General features: G+C 39.7%; 1 protein-coding gene across 1 annotated transcript in view; it reads left to right on the top strand.

Moving 5' to 3' along the window:
- Positions 1-20,685, top strand: part of AGBL4 (AGBL carboxypeptidase 4) — a 1,406,728-nt gene that overhangs the window by 348,579 nt on the left and 1,037,464 nt on the right. Inside the window, exon 4 of the mRNA XM_065409275.1 lies at positions 18,681-18,775. Coding sequence (XP_065265347.1) covers positions 18,681-18,775 — 95 coding nt within the window. The remainder of the gene's footprint in view (positions 1-18,680; positions 18,776-20,685) is intronic.

Raw genomic sequence — 20,685 nt, 5'->3', positions numbered from 1 at the left:
AAGGGTTGCTGAATCAGTGCCCTAGAGACTTTAAGAGCAAATTTTGCCCTCAGCTGCAAGATATTCTTCCTTTCTGCCTGCAAGGGGTAATCTTTTATGCATAAAAGTTCACAAAAATTAAACTGATTTTTTTTCTTGCTCATGAGTTGTGAAGATTTAAGTTTGTAAAGTAGTATGAAAAAGATGTGATGAATTTGTATCACAGTAGTCTAGACCAGGTTTTGGCAACCTGTTGCCAGCTGGGGTCCCGGACGCCGGCCCCGCTCAGCCCGCTGCTGGTCTGGATGAACGGAACCCCCGGCCAGCACCAGGCTGAGTGGGGCTGGCGGCCAGGACCCCGGCTGGCAGGAGCCAGAGGACGGAACCCCAGACCGGCAGTGGGCTGAGCCGCTCAGGCCCCCGCTGGTCTGGGGTTCTGTTCGCCGGCCCCGCTCAACCCACTGACGGTCTGGAGTTCCGGCTGCCGGCCCCTTGCCAGCTGGGGTCTCAGCTGCCGGCCCCGCTCAGCCTCCTGCCGGCCTAGGTGAACAGAACCCCCAGCCGGCAGCAGGCTGAGCGGGGCCAGCGGCCTGGACCCCGACTGGCAGGAGCCGGTGAATGGAACCAAAGACCAGCAGCGGACTGAGCCGCTCAGTCCACTGCTGGTCTGGGGCTCCAGCTGCTGGCCCCTTGCCAGCCAGGGTCCCAGCCATCGGCCCTGCTCAGCCTGCTGCCGGCCTGGGATACCAGCCGCTGGCCCCACTCACCTCGCTGCTGGTCTGGGGTTCCAGCCGCCCGGCCCCCTGCCAGCCGGGATCTGGGCTTCCGGCCCTGCTTAGCCCTCCTGCCGGCCTGGGGTACCGGCAGTCAGCCCAGGGCTCTGCTCCTGGCCTGGTCCCAGCGCTCTGCAGCCCTTATAAAAAATTACACTACAATTAGCTTAAAAACTTGAAAATGTAAAACTTTGTATATTACAGTAATCATTAAAACATGTATAATGTTAATACATACATAGGTTTGACGAAACAAAGTAGTTGTACTTACGTGTCTGTGCTTAATTTGTGTTTTCGATGATTTACCTTCTAAAAAAATCTCGCACCCCCAGAAAGGGAATCTCGCACCCCCCGGGGGTGCGTGCACCGCATGTGAAGAACCACTGCACTAAACTGATAAGATCTGCATTTTAATTTAATTTTAAATGAAGCGTCTTAACCATTTTAAAAACTTTGTTTACTTTACATACAACAATAGTTTATTTATATAATATAGACTTTTAGAGAGAGACCTTCTAAAAACTTTAAAATGTATTACCGGCACGCGAAACCTTAAATTAGAGTGAATAAATGAAGAATCGGCACACCACTTCTGAAAGGTTGCTGATCCCTGGTCTAGATGAAATACAAACGTGAATTCTTGATTGTAACACTAGCACGTATTTATGAGACAACATCCAATTCTTAATGAGAACTTCAGTACAGCAGATACCTTATTTTTCATGTAAATACTGATGTGTGCTGAACGTCCTCAGGATTCCAAGGAATCTGATTGAGGGAACTTTAAGTAAAGTCACCAAATGGATTTTAAGATTACTACCAGGATAAATTTTTTTTCCTAGAGAAAAGAAACCATTATTTTTTCCATGTGTAATGTGAAGTGATTATTCATGAGCAATCCAGAGGAAACCATATAGTTAACAAAGGGAAGATCAGGACAGTAGCAAAATGGTCATTTTCATCAACATACTATATGTTCATGTTTTAGCTACTTATAAACTGCATATACTGACCAAACATAAAATGGACCAAAAACTGATCCCAGAGGGGCATCCACGGAAGAATGTGGTGGTAATGGTTGCTGAAGTAATAATATTTTCCTTCTGGGGTTATTTTATCTAGATGCTCTATAATTAGTGAGGCTTGCTGTTTCAAATCCTTAAAGTTTTTAACCTTTCTTAACCACTTGGAACACTTTGTCCTGACCTGAGAAGGTATGATTGAAAAGGTTGCAAATGTGAATGAGAGCAATGCAAATTAATTGGCTTATTGATATTGCTATTGAATTGTTAATGTTGAATTGTGCAGTTATTTTGAACACAATTGGAAAATTTGAGTGAGCCATAATTGCTGTGGGTCTGAAGAATGTCCCAATTTATGCCATCACAAGTAGAACTGGGCGAAATTTGTTGGACAAATAGTTTCACTGAAAAATGTAGTTTCAGATCAACCAAAATATTTGTGAATTTGGGTTGAATTTGGCAAACAGTTTCAGCTTAAAAAAAAAATCAATAGTCCAAAATGCTTCCTTTAGGCCTTTTAGAAATGAAATATTTTGATCTTTTTATTTAGAAATGTAGCTACATTTGTTTAAATAAAACAAAAAAGTTAGGATATAGCTGAAAACAAAATGCTAAAAACATAAACTTTTTTGAGATGAACACCTCATTTTTATTCCAACCAAAACAAAATTTTCACTTTTTCATTTGGATGAAAAAAAAACAAAATTTCCATGTTAGATTGACCCAAAACAATTTTATTTATTTTTTTGGTTCAGTCTCTGAACCAAAGAATCAAGTTATTCATTCAGCTCTAACTTGGTATTTCTCCTCCCTTAAGTCGCTTTCCTCTTCTGGACCAGAACTGTCTCCTCATAAGCACAGTAGTAAATGCTTTGCAGATTTGAGATCACATTCAATCAATGTGTAAACAGATTTAATGCCACTTTCAATGGACTTGCCTCAATATACACCAGGGCTGAATTTGGTGTGAGAAACAAGATTTATGTGGGAGGGGAATACAAAGTTTGGACTGAAACAATAACAAAACTTCTGCCCCTTCCTTAATGAAATTCTGTTTAATATCCCTAAATTATTCTCTTTTGTTTGGTTTTGATTGTATGAAAAGTACTATACAGTTTGATGAAACACTGGTTACAATTAGGATAGACTACTAATTTTATTTAAATATTAGAAGTTTTCCACAATTAATGCAATTTATAGTTTTAAAACAGTAAGGAATGGAAAACCAGTGTTTCTGGTAAAATTACATGTAAAGAAATTATTGAAGCTACAGTATAAAGGCAGGAAGCTATATCATTGCTAATCAATCTAGAGAGCTCTCTCTTACAGTTGTCAATACAAAGTTAAGTGCTAAAATAATTGTAGTGTAGGCTTTCTCATAATTACTGTTGTTCATTTGGCATGTTGTGCAAAAAAAAAAAAGGAAAAAAAAAAAAGAAGAAAAGGAATTTGCTTTGCAGTCAGCAGCCGCAAATCTCTAAGGAGAAGGCAAGAAGATAGCAGAAGGCTGATAGTCATCCATCATTCCTGACAATTTCACAGCCTAGAATAACTTGACAGAAACCCAGAACAAAATGTTGAGAATTGAATGCTGCTAAACTGAGTGAATTGACTTTCTGGTGTCACAGCAAGACCTGCTTGAAGTGGCTGATGATTCTGTTTTCTGTTTTCAAAAGCACTGATGTTTGAAACCATCTCCTGGAGTGAATACTCTTAGCAGATCTTTAAAATAGCTCCCTGGCTTCCAAATATTTGCATTTTTCTTAAATATGATTTCTATGAGCATAACTAAATGCTGCAATTCCGTTGTTTCTGTATGTCCTTTTAATACAACATTGACTCTTTGATCATCAGGTATTTGGACTGGATTCACTTCTGCTTGTGCAGGGCTAGGGGGGTTGTGGTGGTGAAGTTAGCACCCTCCTGTGCTAGTGGGGGCGGCAATCACAGGTAGCAAAGGTAGGAAGTGTTTGCACTGTTGACCCTGGCAGCATTAGGACTTAGTTAGGACATGCTGGAACAGCAAACACTTCTGGTGATTGGGCTATGCCATCTCTCTTCATTTTTGCAGCTGTTCTGTGGCTAGCTCTGCTCCACCCTCAAGGTGCATTGTTGGGGCATTGCAGAACCTCTCTCTCTGTGGAACCTGGGAGTGAATTGAGCCCTTTGAATTCATAGTCTTTCCCCAGTTTTGTGAATATCATTTCTTCTAACACTTTAGCTTCCCTCTAATTTAGAATGGTTACAAATATTTGTAGCAAAATGATGCAAATTGTTGAGTAGTTCTAATTTAAATAGCATTCAATATACAAAAGGGGATTATTTTCCAGTTATTTAAATGAAAAAGACTGGAAATGTTCCTTAATAATGATAATCAAACACTTATTTGGCAATAAATATTGCTTAGCTTCATTTCCCATTCATATTTCAATGACTACATTTACTTCTAAAGTGGTTATACATTTTTATTGTCATAAAGAACATAAACTGCAGGAAAGAGTATAGGTAAGGATGTGGATTAATATTTTGCAATATATAAAACATCTTAGATCTGTAAAGGACCGGGATGCAGGTAAGTCCATAATGCACATTATACATATGAATAAAGTACACTGTCACTGATCAATGAAATGAAAATACAGCAAATTTTATTTCTCAACGTAGCAGTATAGATTTAGTCAGAAAGGAGCCTTGTACCATACATGCATGTGTCTAAAGATTTTGAATAAAAGCCTTGTAAATCCATTAAAATACTCAGCTGTATACTTAGATCTCTTTGGATTTTGTCCAAACTTATCACATTTCTGATGGGCATATTTATTTGATTAAAGGATGTACTGAAAATATAGTACTTTATATTCAGTTACATTGCTTGTTTAACTTGGTAGTAAATTCACAAGAAGCCGGCATTTCCAGATCTCTTACTTCCCTAATGATTGTGCTGTAGCAATTTTTTGTATATTAATGTAGTCATAGACAGTATTAAAAGGTTGCACTACCAAGCCAATCAGTCTGCAATATTCTGTTTTTATTTAGGCTCTTTGCAAAAACAATACATGATATCTATTATACTGAGGCATAGATCCAGTGCTTTGTGGCATCCATAGTAACCTTAAAACAGCTCCAGGGATTTATAAAAATTGAAAATCTGACTGTGGCAAACCAATGTTATTGAATCTTTGTGCTAAAATCTCTTATGCACAGTACTGCTACTACTTGGGGTTTTTGGGGGGGTTGGGGGGGGGTGGCATGATTTTCCTCTTGACCATGCATCTATTCAGAAGATGGGGGGGGAAAACTTTCAATTCTAAGAAAGTTAATTGTATATTGCATCTGTATAGAGTTCTTACCTAATCAGTATAATCCATCCTGGAAAGAATTTCTACTGACAGACAACTGTCATTGTCACATATTCATCAAAGCTTATTTGTTTACATGACATTAATAAAGTGAATAACAAGGCTTCTTTGAAGACAATTCTCTAATTATCTTGTATTTACATTGTTACATAGACTAGTGTGACCCAGGAATGTGCACCTGCGTAGGAGGCTACCTTCAGGGAACTTTGAACATATGCAAAAATATTATTTATTTATGTATGTTTTTCATGCATTTCCAAAAAAAGTGTATTAAAGTTGAAATAATTAATTTTTTTTTACCTTTAGTTTGTAAATCAGAATTTTATTTACAGTCTACAGTTGCTTACAGATGCCTTTCAGGCGATGTGAAGTTGTCATCCATCTGACAAAGATATTTTGTTTGAGATATTCATCATTTTGTGACGTTTGTGTTTTGTTTACACTGCTTCAGTAATTCACTTCTGGGACTAAAAGTTGCTTTTGAGGTTTAAACACACTGCAGGATGCCAAAGAAGCAGCAGATTCTTCTGTATATGAAAGCTTTTGGGCCATCAAGTGATCAAAAGCTGCCAGAATCAAACCTGAGATCTGCCATTATAAATAAGGCACTGACAATTCTTATTGTGAAAGGTCGTCCCAGGGGTGAGAGAAGCAGAGAGAACTGAATTGCTGTGGCTTTTTCTTAGGACCTCTCTGTGTATTCAACAGTATTTCCTTTGGAAGTTTATGTATAATACAGTGACATTTTGCCATGATACATTCTGGTGCTGAAATAGCCATTTGAGCTCACTTTAACAGACATCAGGATTCCATGTTTATGATTAGGGCTTCTGTTTTTCAGGTTTATTCATTTAATTTTTCACAGTGTATCTTTACATAAAACTCAAAAAATTCTCAGATGCTGGAAAAAAATGGGGTTTTTCAGGACTTTCTCTTTTCATATACTGTAATGAACAACATATATTATATACATTACTCTTTGCAGTTTTATATACGGTAATGAGTAATCTCTTTGTATGTTCCCTAGTGCACTTTCATGTAGTACTGTTTCAAACACCACTATATTAAAGCACAGTAGGGAACCATTGGTGCACACCAGCAGTGTCTACATGGACCAATTAATATGCAGCACATTAGCAGTCAGTATTACTGCTCCATGTAGACAAGACCTTAGATACAAGTAACCATTTATGGTGTTTTCCCAATGTTTTATGGGGTATCTATCTATCTTTATCTTATCTATCTATTTATCTATCTTGTTAAAGCTGAAAATCAGAAGCCATAATTAGGCTTAATTCAGAGAATAAATATGTAATGCCAGTTCCTTGAGATAATAGCTTCCTTGGCCTTAGACCAGAGTTAACTCTGCTAATCTTTTATTTGTATATGTGAAAATTATAAAATGGCAAGAAAATAACTTATCTGAGTTTTCTAGCAAGCCTTCTAAATTTCTGTACATTTAAATAGGTATGCTGACATAGGACCACCTTAGTTCAAGTCAAATAATTTGTTACACAAATTGTCAAGTTTCTGAGTCCTTGTATTTGCCAAAACTCTGTTTTCTCATATTTCCAGTATAAACCCAACTAAGACTCTTATGACAAAAGCCATGAACCCTTAAGTTAGATATGATTCCCTATTGAATTAAAATAAATATCCTACCCATATTTCTAAAATATTTTTGGTCATATAACCTTTAGTTGCTCTAGGCATGGCTTTCAATTTTTCTCAGGGATTTTATACAAGAGAGAGCTATGTTTGACAACTCTCACTTTAGATCCACATTTACTGTAATTCTGTAAAATAATATGCTATCAATTTTTAAAAGAGCATTCCAAAAGTATTTCTCACATTTACATTTCACAGAGAAATAAGCTACTTTAGTTTCAAATGCTAGTTCAGGTCCCTCAACAGATGTAAATAAGTACAATCATTCAAAATTGTTGTATGTTTGTATTAAAAGGCTTTTCTTTATGTAAACCAGCACTTTTTGAATAAGGATTATGCTGATTAAATCTCCCCAGCTATCTTTAGAAGTTTTCATATACTGTAGCTAAACATCTTAGAGTTTTTCTGGTAATTTACTGCTGTTAAGGAGATAATATTTGCATTTTATTTGCATTATATCTAGAAAACTCTTTTGAAATAACAATCTTTGAAAACTGTTCAATAAAGAAAATGTTCCTTATGTGTATAATTCAACCTTACCTTAATTGATGTTTATATTTTGATAGGTTTTACAGTTGTCAATATTCTTGTAAAATATAATGTAATCCGGTCTATAGTTAGGGTAATATAATTACAAACATGAACAAAATATGAGTCTGTCTTGTAAGTTAGATCCTTTTGGCTTTTATTGTTCTCTGTTGGTATCCTCCTTTCAGTAAATCAGACATGAAAAAATCATGTGTAGAGTAGAGCTGTGATGAAAGGATTTGTTACCTCCAGACAAGGGGTACCTTGACAAGGGGTGGATGTCACGAGTTCTGTAGAGAACTCCATCTCTTAATAAGGAAACTGTCTTTGAACTTCCTAGAAATCTCAATGTAAGCATCTCTTGCAGCCCTAGTGTTATTGTCTCATAATGATCATCGAGAGGTTTAGATGCTGTTCTACTTGGGTAAATCTAATATGGAATCATGGGACTGGAAGGGACCGTCAGAGGTCATCTAGTCCAGTCCCCTGCACTCATGGCAGGACTAAGTATTATCTAGACCAGTGGTGGGCAACCTGCGGCCCACGGGCCGCACGTGGCCCGTCAGGGTAATCCACTGGCATAATTTATTTTAAAAGTCACAATAGCATGGATTATGTGTCCACTGCAGAGAATAAAAGTACACATGCTGCCTGTGTTCCTCAGATGATGAAAAGAACTTGTAGAAATATTTGATCTGCTCCTGAAAAGGAAGGTTGTAAGCTCTTCAGGAGAGGGTTGTCTTTTTTTTTTCTTCAGTGTTTTGCACAGTGCCTAGCACAATGAGGCACAATGTCCAATTCTTTATAAATATTTACTGCTACTAAGAAGAAGAGTGCCAGTGCTGTAGAGCAACTGGGAGTGTTTGTTTTGTTTTAGGCTGTGGCCACCACTACCAAAGGAACTGTGTGTGGAATCAAATCCTGCACTCCATCACTACTCTTCAACTCTGTGTTGCAGAGGGATCCAAGTTGTAAAAATAGAGTATGCTTTTCCCTGTAAAGGTTTGAAGCAAAAACAAATAGGTAGAAATCAAAGGCAAGCATGGATAACACTGATAGAAAATCTATCTGTATCTAGTTACTGAAGAAATTGTTAGAGCTTTTTATCTTTGTGAAGCTATGATTACTGCAACACTGTCAAGATCACCAAGCCCTGTTATGACAAAAAGCATTGGTTGTGCATGTTAAAATGACTTCATTTTCTCAACATATCAGGAAACATTGAAATGAAGAGACTGGCAATTTGCTTATTATATTTTTGGGCCTCTCCCCCATATGCCCACCTCTCAGCTTCTTACACACTATAACCTCTTACCCTGCCCTTACAGATTCCCATGATATGCATGAAAGTCTAGGAAGGAAAATCATAACCCTTGAAGGACATAAATCCACACCGTGTAGAGGTCAAGCATAGGAGTTTATTACACACAGCGCTGGTGGAGTGTCACTTTGCTTATTAGGCTCAGAGACACTGTCAATCAATTAATTACAATAGAATATATAGATTTTCCATGGGCGGGGGAAAGTGACGGGGTAGGCAGTTCCACACCCCAGGATAGGTTTTGCAGCAAGACAAGATAGCACATTAGCCAATGGTTAACAGGTTACATAATGTCTCCGCCCATGGTCTCAAGTTAGCAAGTTAACATTTAATTAATACTTTGATAAAATGTTATTAGTATAAAATATATATGTAGAATTCTGATTTGGGGTCCATAGGAATGGAGCAACTCCTTTGATTGTCCAACAGGTACATTCCTAGGGGTTAAAGCAAAGAAACAGTGAAAGTATATCACAATAAAAATTGTCTCCTTTATGTCTTAAGGCAAGCATTGGTCCCTGGGAAGGGAGGTGGAAGGATGCCATATTTTATACTGAGATGTGCCAACTTTTCATAAACTCAAGGTTGGATCTGTGGGAAGAATGTTTCCCTACAGGAGAAACACAATAGGAACAGGGATCCTTTGTTCAATTTGAAACATTGGATGAAACATAATTATTCAGTTATTGCTTCCACATCTGGCATTTCTACTGACCAAACATATCTTAGCAAAGGCAATGTTATCTTGTTTACCCCAGCTTTCTCTTAGCTAATGACTATTTGCTAGGCCTCTGGTCCCTTGACCATACTCTGGACTTTGGGTCTGGAAAAGAGCTGGCACAATCTATATACCAGGTTGTTATATAAAATGCACATGGATTTTAACCCTTCACCCTAAACTATTAGATACATCAACTGCACAAATCCAAAATACACTGCAAACACTGGCAATGCTTCTCCCAAGCCTTTCTTCTTAACATGCTTTCTTTTTTTTATCTTCCTCTCACTCTTGGCTTCACATCTTCTTCTAAGCCACCAATTATGCTTGGAATATCTCCTGTCCTACTCTTCACGCCTTCATGTCATATGGATCTGACCCTTTTTGTCTGTGCCTTCCTCAAATCTGATTATGAGTGTGAGGTCCTTTGGGTACAGACTGTTGTCTTCTGTATTTTTTTTTAGCGCTGAGCAAAATGACTGCATACAAATGTCTTTTTTTCTACTCTCTAACACTTAGTGCAACTGATGGCTATTATCCTCCATTCCTTTCTTTTGAGAATGTCAGTATTACATGTCAGTCCTTTAAACTTGAATATTTGGACTGGACTACATCTCCCATCATGCACCATGCTCCTTGACTCTTCTTGAGCCACCTTAGTGCAACACATGAGTCCCTCACCATTGTGTATCATAGGAGATGTAGTCCCATTGGGAAACTCAGTCCAGAAGAGAACTGCAACTCCCAATAGGCACCAAGCAGCATTTCCAAATGTATTTATTTGGTTTTCAGTTGAAACCAAAACTTTTGGTTTTGGGGTGTTCAGTTTTTATGAAAAGTCAAAATTTTCTGTGGAAAGGTGTTGGTTTTTTTGTGAAAGTTTTTTCATCAAAAGCCAATGGTCTGTTAAAGAATAGGTTTTTTGATGGAAAAATTTTGACCAGCCCTACTTATTTCTTCACTATGTTTTGGGTCTGATAGACCATGCAGGGGAGCCAGACTTAGTGTATCTGGAGTGCAGGGCCTTGAATATGGGAGCAGCAGTCCTACAGCGTGCATCCTCTGATCACTCAGAATCCCCTCTGTGGCTGTATATCCCAGTTTGTGCACTTTTTGGTCAAGAAGGGGTGGGTCTGAGATGTCCCTCTCCATAGGATTCCAGTCCAATAAAATGTGTGTGAAATAAGACTGATCTCATCAATGCAATCCCTTCTGCACACATTATGAACAGCATTGTGTCTGTGAATGGATGGCTGTGCCCTGCATGGATCCTGAAACTCCTGTGTGTGTGCGCATGCATAACAGCATTCATGTTGAGACTAGCAGAAACCTCATTGGAAAGACCAGGTAGCCAGGGAACATTATGCAACTGACAATTAATTTTGAAGAACATTTTATATTTCTAAAGTAATTATGCCCCATTTATTGAAAGACACAAATATTGGGTGATACCTCTTTCTTCATCTACTAGTCATAGATTCTCAGGCCAAGAACATCATATCAATACTTTGCTGCAATAATAAATTTGCTCATTTTATATTTGGTATTGAGATACTGTACATCCAACAAAAACAACAAGGAGTCTGGTGGCACCTTAAAGACTAACAGATTTATTTGGGCATAAGCTTTCGTGGGTAAAAACCTCACTTCTTCGGATGCATAGAGTGAAAGTTACAGATGCAGGCATTATATACTGACACATGGAGAGCAGGGAGTTACTTCGCATCTATGCATCTAAAGAAGTGAGGTTTTTACCCATGAAAGCTTATGCCCAAATAAATCTGTTAGTCTTTAAGGTGCCACCAGACTCCTTGTTGTTTTTGTAGATACAGACTAACACGGCTACCCCCTGATACTGTACATCCAACAGCATTTATTTCATTAAAAATCTGTCTTATTTTAATCTGTTATATGTGATGTGCTAAAATTTACCTTCTCTCCTCTTTAAGTGTTTTAATGAGAGCTCCAGAGGGAGAAAATCCTATAATTCACAATCTGTAAACCTTTCTTTTCATTATCTTTGTAAGACGTTAGTACCTGTGCAAAGACTTGACAATTTCCAGTTAACAGAACACAGGTGCAGCTGGGGCTCTGTATGATTCTTAACATCATCCCTCAGTAGGTGAGAATTTATTTTCTTATGACAGCAGAGAGATTTTAAATATTTGTTAACTAATGGGGGTGGGAGGAAAAGGACTAAATGCCATAAAGTTTGAAACCTTTTAAAACTTTTTTAAACTTGAAAGGAGACATGTTTCCTATACAGGAAGAAAGAATATGTTGGTTATTTAAAAATGTTAAAGGTATTTAATTAAATTTTAAAAGGTCAAAAAAAATAACCTTTAGAAGTCTTTGTTAGGAAATTTGTACAATACTTAGTGTACTGTTTGTTTTCAGTCACTGGTGGCAACTTCAGCTATTAGTTACTGGCTCTGCACTGTTGGGTTCCTCCACTATCTTTTTATAAGCATATACTTTTATATAACACCTTTTATCCTGAAGGATCCCCAGACTCATAGACTCATAGACTTTAAGGTCAGAAGGGACCAATATGGTCATCTAGTCTGACCTCCCGCATGATGCAGGCCACAAAAGCTGACCCACCCACAACAGAATCCTCCAGCCTGCGACCCCTGCCCTATGCTGCGGAGGAAGGCGAAAAACCTTTGAAATACATACAGAACCACAGAACCGTTGTTTGGTGGGGAGGCAGCAATATCGTATTGCCAACTACATGCATTCAAAAGTTATAAGTCAGGCATCAAAAGTCATGAGATTAGTTTAAGAACCATGCCTTTTTTTTTTAAAAGGGATTCTTTTTATGTGCTTTTTTTTTTTAAGCCTTTAAGGTACGCTTGGGTCACATTTTCAGTATTTCTCTGCCACTGTGAGGATTGGCAATTTGTTTTTTTCTTAAAAAAAAATCTGAGTCTTGTGTAGTCCCATGACTTCAGGAGCTGGAACTTTAAGGAAAGCACCAAATATTGTAAGATTCATGATAGTTGACAACACTGACAACCAGCTAGTGGACAGCAGGCTACACAACAGTGGTAGGAGCAGAGAGAAATTTGGTCTAAAGCACCTGGGCAAATCCCCACTGTTACCAAAATACTATGGGATATTCAATGTCCATGCAGAGTGCAAGACCTCAGGTTTTAAAATCTCATCTAAAAGATCCCTACTTAGTGCCATTGCACAATGCCCAAATCCTGCATCTTGGATGGTTGAAGGGCTGAAGTATTTCTGCTGGATTTTGAACCATTTAGGGTATGGCTACACTGCAGTGTAAGCCCAGGGTTGGTGGGACTCAAGTCAGCTCACCCATGTTAGGGAACTCTGGGTTTGAGCATCGAGATTGTAAACCCTATGTTACAACATTTCTAACTCATGCTCCAACCTAGAGCACTGGCATCCATGCTGCAGTGTGCAGACCCAAGTCAAAGTAACCATATCCCAGAGTCCCTAGTGTGCCCTGTTCCCCTCCAAAATATGGCCAGTTTATTCCTAGGACCCTGTGGCACTGTGGGAACACTTTACTGCCCACCCTGCATGCTACAGGAGGTTTTGAAGCAACTTGCTTTGCGAAAGCCTTGATCAGTTCGCTCTCCATTGCAAACCCAGGGTCTCTCTGACAGTGTGCTTGCAGATTGGTGCTCAGAAGAGAATGGGTTAATGCTGACCTGAGCTACTGCCATTTTCAATAAGTAGATGGTTAGGATAGAGAGGACTAAGGAAGTTGTCCCATGGAATAGTGGGATACTTCTGGCTAACTCCTGGGACCCGAGTCAAGCGGGATGGCATCTACACTGCAGAACAGTAGGGCTCAGACCCTGGTTCCTGGCTTAACTCGAGCATAGACCCTCCTGCTCTGCAGGGTCTTGGGACTCTGGGTCCGAGCCCTGGGTTAGCACAATTGCAGTGTAGATGCAAGCGGGGTTAGGCTTGAGCCCAGGCTCAAGAACAGGCTTCCGTTGCAATGTAGACATACCCTTAGTTCCTGGATGCCTAACTGGTTCATACTGAAGGTTGGACCATACTGTTAGCTGAACTTATTTGGCTGAATTTATTTGGAAAATTTCAGCCAAAACGATTCAGCCATTTTAGAGAGAGGCAAAACAATATGTTTTTCTCTAGCCTCTGTGCTAAAAAATCTGTCTCCCCTTTCTTTTGACAACTCCAGAGTTCACATGCTTTGGAATAGACACCTGAAATTTGGCCGAGGGGTGGCCTTAAGTGTCTGCAATTTGCCTTTTGCCTCAGGAAAATCTGGCCAAGTTATAAGTCTTTGAAAAGTAGCACCCTGGCTCCTAATGCTGACCAGATTACACAGGAGCTCTCCCCACAGAGCAACTGACTTCAGGGGTAAAGCCAGAATTTCCTATTAATGACCACTCCTGGCTGCTCTGGGAGTTGGGCTGAGGCTAGACACTGGAACTGAGAGTAGGGAGCCCATCTCTAGTGCTCCTAGTGATCCCTCTGTTGGCACCCAGGCAACATGGAGAAGACAGCCCTCGGATTAGAATGCAGAGGGGACAGAAGTAAGACTGGGGGGAGGGGTGAAGAAGTAGATTGGGACAAGGAGTCTGGTGAGACTGGGACTGGAGTAGTGGGAGTGAGAAACTGTGAATGGCACTGGCTGGCCGTGGAGACTGGGAGCCATGGGGAGGTGATAGAGCCTGGGAATGGAATATTATTGGTAGTCCATCGCTGATGATGATGACGATATTGTCGCAGTTCTCATACATGGCTACGCATATGACTCTGCAGTCCGAATCTTGATGCACAGAGTTGGCTGCACCGAGGGCACGGGAAGTCTGTATCTATGATGTTTGATGATGCAGCTCTGTGGCGCCTTTCATGTGCAGCCTGGAGATAATTTCATCGATCCCACTCAAACTTGTCACGTGCTGATCTTGTCAGAGATTGCCAGTGACTCCTGTCCTGAGCCATTTGCTCAAGTTCTTTGGCATTGATGCCAGCCCACTGGAGACTGCTCTTCATCTTATCTTTGAAATGTTTATATGGATGACTCTTCTTTCTTTGGCCCTGACTCAGCTCCCCATACAAAATCTATTTTGGGAGACGGTGGTCTTCCATTCGGATGACATGCCCGGCCCACCTAAGTTGTGCGCTCAATAACATTTCCTCAATGCTGGTTGTGTTTGCTTTTTCAAGGACCTTAATATTGGTCACTCTGTTCTGCCAGTGAATGCTCATTATTGAGCAGAGGGAGAACATGTGAAATTGCTCAAGCTGTTTAACGTGACCTCTATAAAGAATTCATGTCTCAGATCTATATAGGAGAGATGTTAGAACCATTGTACTGTAGATATTCAATTTGGTAGAGAGACGGATGTTGAGTTGGTTTAGAACTTTTGTTCGAAGTCGGCCTAGGGCCTGGCTGGCTTTACTAATTCTGAAGAAGATTTCCTTATCGAGGAACCGTCACTTGAGATGGTATTGCCCACATACTTGAACTGATCTACATTTTTCAACTGTGTGCCTTGGATGAAGATGGCTGGCACTGGGGCATTTTAATGAGGTGCTGGTTGGAACAAGACCTCTGTCTTCCTGAGACTGATGGTGAGGTCAAAGAGCTGAGATGCTTCAGAAAATCTATCAGTGATGACATGAAGGTCGTCTTGTCTATAAGCCATCAAGGCGCAGTCATCTGCAAAAAGTGCCTTGACAAGAAGTCTTTCCAGCGTCTTATTCTTAGCACTGAGTCTTCAAAGATCAAAGAGGGAGCCATCAAGTCAGTAGCGGATGTATATCCCCTGATCCAAGTCCTTTGTTGCATGGCTGAGAACACAAGCAAAGAACAAGTTGAATCACAAATTGATTTCCTCCGCCCAGTCCTCCGGAACAGTCGTCGCATGCTAGAGAAAGACAGTTTCCCTATCTCGCTGAGGGCAAAAAACCCATCGGCTACCCTCACCTGGTTTGGCCCGCTCATCGAAGCGATTTCCCGGGGTGTGGCTGCTGTCGCATTCAAGCCGTTACTTGGAGCCATAGGTGGGAGCTGGGTGTAGGTGGGGACCAAAGTGGATGGACTACTCCCAAAGAAGCATGACGTGTTTCTCCAGCAGAGGTACTATCCCTCCCTAGTCCCCCATGGAATGGGGGACAGGCAAAATGCCAATATGACCCTTGATGCAAAATACCCTGAGAGCCATTGTTTGTAGTAACTGTTATAGTAAGCCTAAGTAAGCCTTTAAGAAGGCATATGGCCCTTTTCAAGGCACTGGCACACAGGTAAAATGTAAAATAAAATTAGCTCAGGTTTTTCCCAGCTTTTGTCTTGGTATTTTTCCCTGATCACACCTCCCCTAACAAAGTAGAAATGTGTTTTTAAAGGCCTTTATTTGGAGAGGAGCTGGTGCACTTGTGTAGCATATTTAACCCTGAGGATAGGGCAGACATTTACTCATCTTGTTTTCTTACTCTTTAATTTCCACTTTAGGCTCAGCAAACAAGCCACCACCACTTGACTATTTGGCACTCACATAGTAAGCAAGAAAGAAAGTCTGTTCCTTTTCCTCTCCATTTCTGTGAGGAGATTTGAGATTCCCTAGGTAGGCCACCGCTTCAGACTTTGTGATCCCCTGAAACAGCTCCCACTGCAATTTGCCCCCCCCCAATTCTCACATCCTTTCTAACAGTAATAGAGAGAACAACAAAGAACAGACACATCTGAGAGAGAGAGAGCGCGCGCACAGTGTGTGTCTCCTCTATATCAGTTACCAGTGTCTTTTTAAGCATACTCTATTACTATCAGTGTTTTCGGTTATGCTCTTAAACAAATTGAGTATTGAAATTGCATTAATCATGCAATGTCACCCATTAATACCCCTCAAAAGTAATAAAAATCATGCAGAGTAATGACAAGATGGTTTGAATTGCTATTTTCTATGTGGACAGTGTATACCTAGTCTCGTTTCTCTTTATGATTTATTAATAAAGAACATCAATAAGGACAAAAATCACACCAGCAGCCTATTTTACTTGTTCGGCAAATGTTTGCTTACTGTATCACTAACTATTATTACAGTACTTCATTTCAAGAGACGTTTGCATAGCTTATTGAGCAAGCTGCATATTTTTCTGGTTAAGGTGTGTACATTGTAGTTACATTTTTTTTTTTTTACACACTTCACTGACAGCTGCATAGACTGCTTTAACTATCACTAAGAATACTTGACTGATTCAGCGGCATATTTCAGTGCTTCTGATTTTTGTACTTTATTAATTCAGTGTCATACTTTGATAAAGTTCAGTTCTGTAGTGGCTGAATTTTAGGTCCTGCCAATCTAGCTCTATGCCATACTGAAAGGACTGAACACATTGTTAACTGCTAATGGTACTGTGAACATTAGTGGTTGAAATTTTATACTCTGTACTGTTTGGTTAAATGAACTGCATATTACTGTTTTTATATACATTGCTTATCCAGTTGTGTACATTTGCTCAACTCATTATACAAAATCAGCTTGATTGGAATAAGAACATTCTCTACCAGCTGTCTGCTATGAGTCAGTTAGTACGTAACAAAATTAGCAACTTTTCTTTTTCCAACAGTGGCATGATTGTTTCCAAAGTATAAAGCAATTGGTTTGGCGAACTTGTTTGTTTCACTTACTCCATGCAACCATCCAACCTAATATACCGATTCATTGCAACTTAATTTGCTTTTACAAATTAAGCAGAGCAATATAACAAATAAAAAAGCCTCAGACAAATAAAATGAAATGCTTGTATGTACAGTACAAAATTAACCAAGTACTTATAAAGGACTGAACACACCTGTGAAAGAACTGCTGTGCACTCTAAGTGTAAGCGATAAGGAATAAATAGACCTTTCACAAGATGGACATTACATCCAATAAAGAGTCAACCTAAATACTGGAAATGGAAAATATAAAAATTAACAAACTAAACACACAGCTTGGTCAGCAAATTATGAAAATGAGCTCATATGATGACCCATAAAAAAGCAGCTCAATGAGCAGAATATATCGTATTCAGTCACTCAGATCTGTGGCTTGATCAGTAATGTTTGTACCAACCCCCACCTCAACCAGCTGCAGTAAATCATGCATCTCAAAGAGAGGCGTTCCTCTCCTTAGCACAGGGGAGTTATGCTAGCCCAAAGTTTAGTCATTCCCATGGTATGTGAGGCTCCAATGGACAAGACCCACCCAGAAAGAAGTTTCCCCGCCCCCATGTGTAGTGGTCAGAGAAGATGTTTCCATGAGTTGCACCCTTCCATCCCCTAAATCCTCCCACCAAGCAGCTCCAGAACTCCCTGCTGCAAACATGGCTTTGATTTTTGTTTTTGGCTTTGACCAGTAACCCATCCTTTCGTATGGCTAGGTTACTGGCTCCTCAACTGGCATACATATATTTCGGGTCTTACCCAAGTCTGGTGGTGGTACCTTCACTAAAACAGAGCTAATAACTCCTCTTGGACTAAACTTGGCAGAATCAAGTAAACCTAGATCATCCCTGACAGGTGTTTGTCCAACCTGTTTTTAAAAACCTCCAATGATGGAGATTCCACAACCTCCCTTGGAATCCTATTCCTTAACTACCCTTATAGTTAGAAAGTTTCCCCTAATATCTAACCTAAACCTCCCTTGCTGGAGATTAAGCCCATTTCTTCTTATCCTACCTTCAGTGGACATGGAGAACAGTTGATCACCATCCTGTTTATAGTTGCTATTAACATATTTTAAACTATCAGGTCCCCCTCAGTATTCTTTTCTCGAGACTAAACATATCTAGTTTTTTAACCTTTTCTCGTAGGTCAGTTTTTCTAAACCTTTTATCATTTTTGTTGCTCTCCTCTGGACTCTCTCCAGATTGTCCACATCATTCTTAGTGTGGCACCCAGAATTGGACACAGTACTCCACTGAGAACTAGTGAGGCCTCAGCTAGAGCAGGACAATTGGCTCCCTGAGTATACTGTACCTTATCTTAACTCCAGAAAGTTAATATGTCCCGAAATGATATAGCCTTTTTTTCCACAACTGCATCACATCTCATATTGAACTTGTGATCCACTATGACACCCAGATCCTTTTCAGCAGTACTGCCATGTAATCAATTATTCCCCATTTTATAGCTGTGCATTTGATTGATTGTCTTTCTAAGTGAAGTACTTTGCACTTGTCTGTGTTGAATTTCATCTATGAAACATCATGTAGGCATGTATGTAGTTACTTTATGCTTTTGTACAGATGAGAGCTTTATACAGAACAGATTGTAGTTCATAACTACTATAACTGAGGGTTTTTTTCTCTGTTTTTCAGAGGGTAATTTTCAACATTGTCAACTTCAGTAAAACAAAAAGCCTCTATCGTGATGGAATGACTCCTATGGTGAAATCCACAAGCAGACCAAAATGGTAAATTATCATTCTAAAATTTTGCTAATAGCAGAAGAATTTTGTTTTGTTTGGCACTTACCTTAATTCAGGTGCAGCATTGAGTATCCGTGAAGTAATGCTTTTCATCTAATGCCATATTTCAAAGACACCAGGAGGTGAAATGACTTGATCGCATACAATACAATATAGACAACATTAAAATGCACACACACAAATGCACACACACAAATATTATCATACGTATGATGTAGTACTTTTGTTTGATGACATGTAATAAAAATATCTACTACTAATAATATGCAAACCTAATGAGCCTGTCTTAGAGTCCTTACACGTACAAAACTTCCAAGAAGTAGCTAGGAGATTTGCCTAGTTTGGATTGCAGAATTAGGCCATAAGTGAAGAGTAATTTATTTAATCATTCAGAACCAGATTCTGACATCCCCTGCCAAAGCATGTTAAGTTGTGTAGAGCTCTTACCCTCCCCAGGCACATGTGCTGGGGTCATTCAGAAACTTGCCACACGCAGTCTGTGAGAACAAAATGGTGGCAGCTTTTAGTGCTACAGGCAGTGCTGGATGCCCTAGAGAGTGGAAAGTCAATGCCCCCATCTCCTTCTGCAGTGTCTGGCAGTCTAAGCATGGAACTGGGGGGTGGGGGAGGGGCAGAGGGAGATGCATGCTACAGCCTGTGGAAGTGTGTTGCGGTGATCACCCTCCATATGTTCCTCCATCGGGTATTCTGCCTGCTGTGTCCTGGACAGGCACAATGTCTCTACATACCGCTGGTGATGTCGTACTGCCAAAGAAGCATAGCTGGGCGAAATGCTGCTACCCTGAAGTCAGTAGCAAAACTCCCATTGACTTCAGTGGGGATAGGATTCTACCTTTGGTGTCTAACTAAGAGGCCCCTCCAGAATCTACAGTGAGGAAGCCTACACAAAGAATCTAAGCTTTGACAAACAGTTCTTGACCTGGCGTGAGGTGGCCTGTGCTCTGAAACATGGATCGACTTGATGTTGGCTTTAGCCCTAATAATGCAGCAAAGTGAGAACATTTTACAGTCATTCAAAATAAATGTTTGAGCAATCTGCATATGCAAGTCATCTGACTCTTATACATTTACCATTCTTAAATATTTCAACTGTTAGAAGATTTCCACCTCCATAATGTTCAGTTTTTGTTGCCATAAGATGCATTCTTATAGAAATGTTTTCATTTTAATCACCCGAGATGACAATTTTGCCTTAAATTAGACTGTAAGCTCATCTGGACAAGGGAAACCTATCGTACCATGTGTTTGAGCAGCACCTAGCAGGATGCGGTCAATCCTGGATGGGTGCTACTGCAATACATATTTAATAACCATCATTTGGTGTATAGCTACTGCACCTACAATCATGTTAATTGTGTTTATTATTTTATCCCAAAAGAGTCTTATTTTGGGTCAGGTCCAGAGCAAATGTAAGCGATTTTCATCATCTTTCAAAATTTCTCTCTTTTTCCTAACCAAGTCTACTGTTTTAAGCTAGTTATTTTGTGTGTGTTAATTTCAGCCTGAAATCAGCTGTTGCTTTACTACATACGTTATTCCTTATTTTGGTTTCAAATTAAAGTGTAAATCTCTTTAAAAAAACAATGTAAAAATGTCTAAAAATATATAGAATCCTTCATTATTTCTGAAAACCTGTTTCTCCTGCATTTTCCAAGGGATTTATTTATTTTTATGTTTTATATTTTGGGGGTGTATTTGCTCTCGTGAAAGTGAGGGATGAATAGCACTGCCTGGAGCCAGGCACAGTGTAGGCAGCAGGCGCTATGCAGCTTTCTCCTGCAGTTCTGTCGCTGCCCTGTAATCGTGTTTCAGAAATCCTAGCTATAATTTATGGAGCTATTTACAATATATAAAACAGCTTTAGCAATGAAATA

The sequence above is a fragment of the Emys orbicularis genome, chromosome 8, assembly GCF_028017835.1.
Source record: "Emys orbicularis isolate rEmyOrb1 chromosome 8, rEmyOrb1.hap1, whole genome shotgun sequence".
Lineage (NCBI taxonomy): Eukaryota > Metazoa > Chordata > Testudines > Emydidae > Emys > Emys orbicularis.
Note: the sequence above shows the minus strand (reverse complement) of the source record. Positions and strands in the feature narration are given on the sequence as shown.